Source organism: Ovis aries, chromosome 12, assembly GCF_016772045.2.
Source record: "Ovis aries strain OAR_USU_Benz2616 breed Rambouillet chromosome 12, ARS-UI_Ramb_v3.0, whole genome shotgun sequence".
Classification (NCBI taxonomy): domain Eukaryota; kingdom Metazoa; phylum Chordata; class Mammalia; order Artiodactyla; family Bovidae; genus Ovis; species Ovis aries.
This window is the reverse complement of record NC_056065.1, coordinates 79,974,585-79,984,742: the sequence shown is the minus strand read 5'-3', so window position 1 is coordinate 79,984,742 and position 10,158 is coordinate 79,974,585. Positions and strand designations below refer to the sequence as shown.

General features: G+C 59.5%; 1 protein-coding gene and 1 long non-coding RNA gene across 4 annotated transcripts in view; one reads left to right on the top strand and one right to left on the bottom strand.

Moving 5' to 3' along the window:
* Positions 1-9,801, top strand: part of IPO9 (importin 9) — a 39,833-nt gene extending 30,032 nt beyond the window's left edge. For all 3 annotated transcript variants that reach the window (XM_027976042.2, XM_060396786.1, XM_060396785.1), the window contains 10 exons: positions 2,919-3,145; positions 4,440-4,588; positions 4,787-4,915; positions 5,351-5,626; positions 5,698-5,864; positions 6,267-6,400; positions 7,084-7,206; positions 7,513-7,617; positions 7,774-7,850; positions 8,961-9,801. In XM_027976042.2, the coding sequence (XP_027831843.1) occupies positions 2,919-3,145; positions 4,440-4,588; positions 4,787-4,915; positions 5,351-5,626; positions 5,698-5,864; positions 6,267-6,400; positions 7,084-7,206; positions 7,513-7,617; positions 7,774-7,850; positions 8,961-9,071 (1,498 nt within the window). In that variant the 3' untranslated portion in view covers positions 9,072-9,801. The remainder of the gene's footprint in view (positions 1-2,918; positions 3,146-4,439; positions 4,589-4,786; positions 4,916-5,350; positions 5,627-5,697; positions 5,865-6,266; positions 6,401-7,083; positions 7,207-7,512; positions 7,618-7,773; positions 7,851-8,960) is intronic.
* On the bottom strand, positions 439-6,085 carry LOC121816089 (uncharacterized). Its single transcript, XR_006055559.2, has 2 exons — positions 3,537-6,085; positions 439-3,435 (listed from the first exon to the last, which is right to left on the bottom strand). It is a non-coding gene; the product is annotated as an uncharacterized LOC121816089 (long non-coding RNA).
* Positions 9,802-10,158: the final 357 nt, after the last annotated feature.

Sequence of the window (10,158 nt, the reverse complement as noted above, 5' to 3'; positions counted from 1 at the left end):
GAGTGCACAGGGCGGCCTCTCTGACCTGCCAGGCTGTGCTGAGGCCTGGAGTGCAGCCGCCTTGGGAGGAGTGGGCCCAGTCAGTCCCAGCCCAAGTGTCTGCCCAGCCCACTCTTCAGGAGGGGTGGTGGAGAGCACGGTGGCCTTGAGCTTCAAGGCGCTGTGATCCAGGAACGAGGGGGTGCTCAGATGTGAGGCCCAAGCCCACCAGTGTACTGCTCACCATGACCTCTGAACCCAGCGGCTGACACAGATTTTACAAGACATCTGAAAATTACACCAAGAGAAACCATCCATTGAGAACCTGGGGAGGGCCTTGTCTCTGCACTAGGTTCTTTTAACATACAGAAACGTTGGTATTGACTTGTTACCATTCCATAGATAACAAAAATAAAGACTTGGATGATGTATTTTTAAAAATGATCCCATTGGACATGGTGAGCAGCATCTGGTAAATGTTTATTAAGAGGTTAATGTGGCAAGAATACACAGAGCTGTACAAAAAAGAGCTTCACAACCCAGATAACTCACGATGGTGTGATCACTCACCTAGAGCCAGACTGGACTGGGAAGTCAAGTGGGCCTTAGAAAGCATCACTACGAACAAAGCTAGTGGAGGTGACGGGATTCCAGTTCAGCTATTTCAACTCCTGAAAGATGATGCTGTGAAAGTGCTGCACTCAATATGCCAGCACATTTGGAAAACTCAGCAGTGGCCACAGGACTGGAAAAGGTCAGTTTTCATTCCAATCCCAAAGAAAGGCAATGCCAAAGAATGCTCAAACTACCACACAATTGCACTCATCTCACAGGCTAGTAAAATAATGCTCAAAATTCTCCAAGCCAGGCAATACGTGAACTGCGAACTTCCAGATGTTCAAGCTGGTTTTAGAAAAGGCCGAGGAACCAGAGATCAAATTGCCAACATCCGCTGGATCATGGAAAAAGCAAGAGAGTTCCAGAAAAACATCTATTTCTGCATTACTGACTATGCCAAAGCCTTTGACTGTGTGGATCACAAGAAACTGTGGAAAATTCTGAAAGAGATGGGCATACCAGACCACCTGACCTGCCTCTTGAGAAATCTGTATGCAGGTCAGGAAGCAACAGTTAGAACTGGACATGGAACAACAGACTGGTTCCAAATAGGAAAAGGAGTACGTCAAGGCTGTATATTGTCACCGTGCTTATTTAACTTCTATGCAGAGTACATCATGAGAAACGCTGGACTGGAAGAAACACAAGCTGGAATCAAGATTGCCGGGAGAAATATCAATAACCTCAGATATGCAGATGACACCACCTTTATGGCGGAAAGTGAAGAGGAACTAAAGAGCCTCTTGATGAAAGAGGAGAGTGAAAAAGTTGGCTTAAAGCTCAACATTCAGAAAACGAAGATCATGGCATCTGGTCCCATCACTCCATGGGAAATAGATGGGAAAACAGGGGAAACAGTGACAGACTTTATTTTGGGGGGCTCCAAAATCACTGCAGATGGTGACTGCAGCCATGAAATTAAAAGACGCTTACTCCTTGGAAGGAAAGTTATGACCAACTTAGATAGCATATGGAAAAGCAGAGACATTACTTTGCCAACAAAGGTCTGTCTAGTCAAGGCTATGGTTTTCCAGTGGTCATGTATGGATGTGAGAGTTGGACTGTGAGGAAAGCTGAGCGCCGAAGAATTGATGTTTTGAACTGTGGTGTTGGAGAAGACTCTTGAGAGTCCCTTGGACTGCAAGGAGATCCAACCAGTCCATTCTAAAGGAGATCAGTCCTGGGTGTTCTTTGGAAGGACTGATGCTAAAGCTGAAACTCCAATACTTTGGCCACTTCATGTGAAGAGTTGACTCATTGGAAAAGAGTCTGATGCTGGGAGGGATTGGGGGCAGGAGGAGAAGTGGACGACCGAGGATGAGATGGCTGGATGGCATCACTGCCTCGATGGACGTGAGTCTGAGTGAACTCTGGGTGTTGGTGATGGACAGGGAGGCCTGGCGTGCTGCAGTTCATGGGGTCGCAAAGAGTCGGACGCAACTGAGCAACTGGACTGAACTGAAGTAGAAGTATGTGTCACAAAAGTTGTTTTTAAGGTAAATTTTTAAAAAGTTTCCATGTTGGAGCGTAGTTGACTAACTGCTGTGTCAGCGTCTGGGGTCGGCATGGAGAGTCGGTGATGCGTGTGTCCGTTCTTAAACTCTCTTACCGTTTAGATGATTACTGAGCAGAGTTCCCTGAGCTGCACAGCAGGCCCTTGTTCTCTGGTTTCCACACGCCCACTCCCCCCTCTCCCTCTCCCCCCTCCTCCCTCTGTGACCACAGGTTCATTTTCCAAGTCTGAGTCTGTTTCTGTTTTAAAACAAACATCTAAACCCCACAAATAGTACACCACGTTTGTAAGTACATTAAAATGTTTCTATAAATTGATCTAAGTTTAGGATGCAAAAACCACCAAAAAGTACAGAATTTTTGTAACGTGGAAGTAAAAGAATGGTCTACTGTTAACGAGTAACCGTTGTATTGGAAGAAGTTTAAACGCACTAGCTGGAACGTAACAGAGAAGTACATATTATGTCTTTATATCTGTCTATCTGAGGAATGTGCCTAAAACTATAGTCCGAGGAAGCATAATGCATTTGACTTAATATCTTAATGATTTGGATATAGCTGTGACTGGGATTCCGTAACAAAATGGAATGAAAGAAATTTTAAAGGAAATCGTGAAGACCAAAGCAGAAAGACATTAGGAAACAGAAATGGTGGTGCTGAAAGTTCTAAAAAAAAAAAAAAAAAAAGCTGCAGAAAGATGTGAAAGTCTAGCGAGCTCTAGAAGTAGCTTCGTGAACTCTAACAGTCACGCTGACTGGGGAGCCCAGAGCGGGGCTGCTGGTGAGCGTCTTGCTTGTCTTGCTCCCCAGCTACTGTGACCAGCTGAAAGTCTCGGAGAGCACCGCCGTGCTGCAGCCCTTCCTCCCCAGCATCCTGGACGGCCTGATCCACCTGGCAGCCCAGTTCAGCTCCGAGGTCCTCAACCTGGTGATGGAGACACTGTGCATCGTCTGCACGGTGGACCCCGAGTTCACGGCGAGCGTGGAGAGCAGAATCTGCCCCTTCACCATCGCCGTCTTCCTGAAGTACAGCAGCGGTACGCGGGCGGGGCCATGCGGGCGCCCCCTGAGTCCCAGGGGCTGTGCGTCAGGGCAGAGGTGGACCCTGAGTCAGCGAGAGGCTGCTGGTGTGTGGATCCGGAGGCAGAGAGCCTGGGCCTGTGACTCGCGCTCCTTAGGAGCTGGAGGGAAGAACCGGCAGCGAAGGGGGAGCCTGAGCCGCTGAACGAGGCGAGGCTGAGCGCTAGGGTTAGAGGGGAGCTGGAAGAGAGGCGGCGGCACAGGTCTAGGATCAGGTGTTCATCGTGTGTTTTCTGTAGTAGCAGGCCTTTGGAAATAATTAGAGATTAATTACATCCATAAAATGGAATGCTGTGCAGCCATTAATAATCCAATCTCAAATAATTAAAGCTATGGGGAGGTGCTCACCTTGTAGTAAGTAAATAGATTGCTTTCCAAAACTTGTAGAATAGAATCCCAGGTTTTGGTTTTATTATCAGGAAAGACATCGCCATCTTTACCTGAAGAATGCACATTGAAGCTTGGAAGGGGGTTGGTGCTAACCTGAGGTCGCACGAGCCAGGCCGTGGTCTGTGGGGTCACAGAGCCGGACATGCCTTAAACGAGTAGGCACGCACTGGACATTTTACTTGATTCGTTGTTTAACGTAACAGCGTGCCCTCAGGAGACTGCACCCTGCGTGCGCTCTGCCCACCACACGGCCTCCCCCGGTGGCTGTGTTACTGCTCGATCGCGCCGTGGCCGTGCGCCTCCGAGCGGCCACAGCTCTCGTCTCGCACAAGCCGTGCGCCTTAGTGCCCTGCACATCGGGTGCTCCTTAGAGGGAGGCTGTTTCTTGCATAGGTGAAGCAGGTTTAGCTAAAGTTCCATTTCTTCACACAAGGCTCTGCTGTTTGAAGGTTTTCTCTTTCGCCCTCAAGAGGCTTCAGGAGCACCCCCAGGAGATGACATCAGTCCTACTCAACCATGTGGGACCCGGAAAAGTCAGTGTGAGGCAGTTCTGAGGCGGTGATGTCTTCCTCACAAGCTGTCAGTGGGGGCTTCTTTTCTAAGCATTTGGGCTCCTAATGAACCCATGTTTCACAGGAACACAGGCATTGGAGGTTTGTCCCAGGGAAAAGGCAGGTCTTGCTTTCAGAGCAGCCGTTGCTGACTTGCCCCTGGCTCTGTCAGGTCACACACGCTGCCTCCCAGGCCCCAGTGGCTGCCCCGGGCCCCAGGTCCAGGTGAAAGGTTAGGCAGAAGCTGCCGGCTTGGGTGCAGGTCAGCGGCAGGAGGCGTGGACAAAGCACTCACGTCTTCTCTCCCCAGACCCCGTGGTGGCCTCGCTGTCTCAGGACGTCTTCAAGGAGCTGTCCCAGATCGAGGCCTGCCAGGGGCCCATGCAGACGCGGCTGATCCCCACCCTGGTCAGCATCATGCAGGCGCCTGCGGACAAGATCCCCGCAGGGCTGTGTGCGGTGCGTCCTCGTCCTTAGAGCCCTGCGCCCCCCTCACCAGCCACGATGTCCTCCTGGAGCCGGGGTGCCCCGGACACAGAATGGTGGGGCCTCTCAGGGCGAGCTCACCAGGGCCTGAGTGTCTCCGGGTGGGTGGGCTGGGCCGTGGGCCCCTCCGTCCCTCCCTGCCCCTGAGGCAGCCTGACTTCTCCCCTGCAGACAGCCATCGACATCCTGACCTCGGTGGTGCGGAGCACGAAGCCCCCGCTCTCCCAGCTGCTCATCTGCCAGGCCTTCCCCGCTGTGGCCCAGTGCACCCTGCGCACGGACGACAACGCCACCATGCAGGTACCTCCGCGCGGGCGTCTGAGCCGCGGCACATGGGCAGCAGGCTGAAACGCTTCCTGCCTTGGAAAAAGAAACCCCTCCCACCTGTGCTTGTCCAGAAGACGGGAAAGGGTTCCGACTGCTCATAGGTGTGGGGTCCGGGCAGCAGAAGAGATCCCGGCCGTGTAGGCTCGGGCCCCGAGAAGCCCTCTTCCATCAGTAGAGTCAGCAGCGCGATGATCTGAGGAGGCTCGAGGCAGCGGTCTGCTCTGTTCCCAGACCTGGGCCCGTCTCAGCTGCAGCTCAGCCACATTCCCCGGGACCAGAGGTGGAGTGTGGCGGCTGAAGCTCCTCCTCTGATGAGAGATCTGTGTCTGGGCTCCCACGAGGGGCTGGGAGGAGGATATGCGCTTATGGGTCTGGAGCCTGGCGCTGACCGGCTGCCCGTGTCCACAGAACGGAGGCGAGTGCCTGCGGGCCTACGTGTCGGTGACGCTGGAGCAGGTGGCGCAGTGGCGCGATGAGCAGGGCCACAGCGGGCTGTGGTACGTCATGCAGGTGGTGAGCCAGCTGCTGGACCCCCGCACCTCCGAGTTCACCGCCGCCTTCGTGGGCCGCCTGGTGTCCACGCTCATTGCCCGGGCGGGCCGGGAGCTGGGCGAGAGCCTGGACCAGATCCTGCGGGCCGTCCTCAGCAAGATGCAGCAAGCCGAGACGCTCAGCGTCATGCAGGTGCGGGAGCGCCCGCGGGGGGCCCTGGGCCTGCGTGCCGGGGCCCTGAGCCGCTGTCCCCTGTCCCCTAGTCCCTCATCATGGTGTTCGCGCACCTGGTGCACACACAGCTGGAGCCGCTGCTGGAGTTCCTCTGCAGCCTCCCAGGCCCCACCGGCAAGCCCGCCCTGGAGTTCGTGATGGCCGAGTGGACCAGCCGGCAGCACCTCTTCTACGGGCAGTACGAGGGCAAAGTCAGGTGGGCCCCGTGCTCCCCCGGCCCCGCTGCCTTCCTGCTGAACTGTAGCTGTGAGTAGCTGCCCTCTTGAAATTCCCAGAAAACAGGATCTTCACTGGCAAGAGCCCTTCCCCGGCCCCGGCTGCAGGCTGCCGCTGCCTTCCTCTTGTTTTTAAAGTCAGGTTTCTAACAACTTACCCTGGACTTTAGCCCCTGTTCTCACCGCCCCGCACGCCTTCCGGGGTGGACGTCCATGTGCTGGACTCTGGCTTTGCTCGAGAGCCCTTCCCCCCACCCACCCTTAGGAACGGGAGCCCCTCTCAGACTCTGGCGCTCCCCCAGCCGGCCCGGAGGCGCTTTCCCTCAGTCGCAGCCAGGCGCGTCCCTCGGGGAGGCCGGCTCACCGCCCTCTCTCCCCCGCAGCTCCGTGGCGCTGTGCAAGCTGCTGCAACACGGCATCACCGCCGACGACCGGCGGCTGCAGGACATCCGCGTGAAGGGCGAGGAGCTGCACAGCCCGGACGAGGGCGTCCGCACCCGCTCCAAGTCAGCCAAGAGTGCGTGGCCCCGCCCCCACCCCCGCTGGGCTAGGACACCTGGGGGGCATTCCGGGGGTTCGTCAGTGCTGGGGCCCTCAGGCGCAACCGGGCGTTTGTGGTCCTCCTGTGGCTCCGAGTGGACAGCATGCCTGGCGGCCAGCCCGCTTGGGGCCCGGGACCCTCGCGCCCACGGCTGCCGTCTGACTGCAGGTTCACACTCCCCACGCCACCCCCGAGGCTCCGTGTCTGGGGCCTGTGGCGCTCTGATCTGCGCAGGCCCCTGTGTCCTGGCTTTCTCCCAAACAGCTCATCCCCTTTAGCCCCTGAAGGCTCTTGTCTCTCCTGACCACTAAACTCCTGTGACGTGGAGTACAGTGAAGTTATTTAACGTTGAGCCTCATGACTGGGGGCTTCCTGGTGGCTCAGATGGTAAAGAACCTGCCTGCGATGCAGGAGACCTAGGTTCAGTCCCTGGGTCGGGATGCTCCCCTGGAGGAGGGTATGGCTGCCCAGTCCAGTATTCTCGCCTGGAGAGTCCGATGGACAGAGGGGCCTGGTGGGGCCACCGTCCACGGGGTCACAGAGTCAGGCACGCCTGAGCACTGCACACACCCACTCGGGGCTGCGTGTGGCCTGGGGGTGGAGTGTTGGGTCCAGCGTGGTGCTGGGAGCAGCCCAGGGCAGCCTCCTCTCCTCCCCAGACCCCGAGCGCTGGACCAACATCCCTCTGCTGGTCAAGATCCTGAAGCTCATTATCAACGAGCTGTCCAGCGTCATGGAGGCCAACGCTGCCCGCCAGGCTGCCCCGGCCGAGTGGAACCCAGGTGCCCTGTGTCCCCACACGCTCCCTGCCCACTGCTCTGGGGCTCACCTTGCAGGCCCGCGTGGGGCTGGCTTCCAGGGGCTGCCTGCCGCGAGGCCACCCTTCCCGGCTTGCTTCTCTCGGGGGCCTCTCAGCCTGTTCCCGCCCACCAGCACAGTCGGCTCTCACAGTCAGACTGCCGGGAGGGTCTGCTCACCCCGGTTCTCCCTGGGATTCGGGGCATGATGCAGGGGCCCTCGGGACCTTCCATCCTGGCCAGTCTGGTGGGAGGGGAGGTGCGTGCCAGCTGCTTCTCGTCTCTAAGCAGATGACGCCAACGACATGTGGGAGGACCAGGACGAGGAGGATGAAGAGGAGGAGGACGGCCTGGCTGGCCAGCTCCTGTCCGACATTCTTGCCACGAGTAAATACGGTGAGTGCGGACGACAGCCGGGCACACGCGGGGCCAGGAGGCGGGGGTGTCCTCGAAGGGCGGCGCCTGGGCTTTGGTGCCCCTTGAGCTCAGCCTCGCAGGTGACACTTCCCCACCCGGGGCTGCTCCTGCCCCGCCCCGGCCGTGTCTCTGCAGAGGAGGACTACTACGAGGACGACGAGGAGGACGACCCGGACGCCCTGACGGACCCACTCTATCAGCTCGATCTGCAGGTGCGGCGCCCTGGGAGCGGGGGGCTCTCGGTGCCCGTGCACCCCACCCTGGTGCCCGTGCTCCCCTCAGTGCTCCTTCCTCCCCGCCTCGGTGCCCCTTCCTCCCCCCGGTACCCCCTCCTCCCCCTCCCCACCCCGGTGTCCGTGCTCCCCCTGGTGCTCCCTCCACCTCCCCCCACGGTGTCCGTGCTCCCTCCTTCCCTCTCCCGCTGCACCCTCCTCCCCCTTCTGCCCCCTCCTCCACACCACGCTCCTCTCCACCCCGATGCCCCCTCCCCACCCCGGTGCCCCTTGCTCCCCACCCCGGTGCCGCCTCCTCCCTCCTTCTCCCCACCCTGGTGCCCCCTCCCCCGCCCAGTGCCCCCACCCCACCCCGGTGCCCGTGCTCTCCCTGGTGCTTCCTCCTCCCTGCCTTGGTGCCCCCTCCTCCCCTTCCTCCCCCTAGTACCCTCTCCTCCCCCTCCCCCCGGTGCTTCCTCCTCCCCCCACCCCGTGCTGCCCCCTCCCCCCACCCTGTGCTGCCCCCTCCCCCCTCCAGGTACCCCTCCTCCCCCTCCCCCCAGGTGCTCCCTCCTCTGCCCCTCCCCACCCCGTGGCTGTGCTCCCCCTGGTGCTCCCTCCTCCTCCTTCCCTCTCCTGGTGCCCCCTCCCCCCCCGTGCCCCTCTCCACCCCGATGCCCCATCCCCACCCCAGTGCCCCTTGCTCCCCACCCCTGTGCCCCCTCCTTCCTCCTCCTCCCCACCCCGGTGCCTCCTCGCTGCCCACCCCCATGCCCCCTCCTCCCCACCCCGGTGCCCCTGCTCACCCCCGGTGCCCCCTCCCCCTCCAAAGCCCCCCCCCCCGTGCCCCCCTCCTCTCCCCTCCCTCCCCTCTCAGGCCCACCCAGTGCTGGCATCCAGCTTCCTGCAGCTGTGTTGTCAGAGTCCCCTGAGTGCCACGTCCTCAGGGTAGTATGCGAGGCGTGGTCCTGGAAAGTGCCTGTGGCACTCCGCCTCTGGACTGAGTCTCAGCAGAGGCGAGAGGGGACCCTGGGGTGTGGGTTCCCGTCTGAGGGCCGGAGCCTGGCCGCCCTGGCTGCAGCCCTCAGGCGTCCCCTCCCCGCCCTCCAGGCTTACCTCACAGACTTCCTCTGCCAGTTCGCCCAGCAGCCCTGCTACGTGATGTTTTCGGGCCACCTCAACGACAGCGAGAGGCGGGTGCTGCAGGCCATCGGCATCTGAGGGGCCCCGCCGTGCCTGGCGCACAGCCTTTCCTGGCCTCGGGACTCTTCTCAGCCTGCAGTAGAGCCTCTGGCGACGCTGACGGTCCAGGCCTGGCGGCCTGTGCCTCCCGGGGCACGCACTGGAGCCCCGGCTCCTCCCACCCGAGCCCCTCTGCGCTCCAGGCCTCTGCCGGCCAGGCCAGAGCACACTGCCTGGGGCGATCACGTTCCTGGTTGTGGCCCCGCGGGAGCACAGGAAGTCGCAGCCGTTGGTCTCCGAGGACAGACCTGGTGTTTCATAGGCCGTCTGTGTTCCGCTCCAACTCCCCTCACAGAGAAGTGGGCTTTCTGCCCTCACCTGCCGATGCGCTGGTCCCGGGGCCGAGGGGAGCTGCCCAGGATCCCTGCTCCTGCAGCCCTGAGAGTCCCCGTCCACGGAGGCCGTCTCGTCCTGCCTCATTGCATGCAGCCCTCCCCGACGCTGTCCTCGTGCACGCACGCACGCGAGGCCAGCCAGAGAGATGGCAATTGGGTTTTCCTTTTTTAAAAAAAAAAAAATGGAAAAACAAATTTTTTTAAAAGGCCACCTGCACCCACCATATTTAACAGCCTCTCACACACACACCGCACACACAGCCCGACGCTGAGGCTGTCCCTCTCCCTCAGGAATCCTCCAAGGTGGGGACGTTGTGGCCCTCACATTTGCAATGTGTATTTTTCTAGGAGAGTAAAGTGATCTTTACAGATGAGTGCGGTCTGCATGCTCTCAGGTGTCGGCACCGCCTCCTGTCGCTCTCAGAGGAGCAGCGAGCTGAGGGGGTGCCGAGCGCAGCCCCATGGACTGTGCAGCTGAGCCTCCGGGAAGGGCCTCCAAGACACAGAGCTGTGTGCTCGGCGTCTGGGAGGGGGCCAGTGGCCCTGCGCCCCCTCTTCTGGTCGTGCCCACACCAGGGCCCTTGTTGAATCGCTGCGGAGTGTGCCTTCAGGCGGTGGCCTCACAGCAGCAGAGGGCTACCAGTGCGGCTGACTAGCTCTCAGGGAAGGGCCCCGGGACTGCTGCGGGGCCCTTGGGACTCAGGTGTGCCTGCTGGCCAGCGCCCACAGTG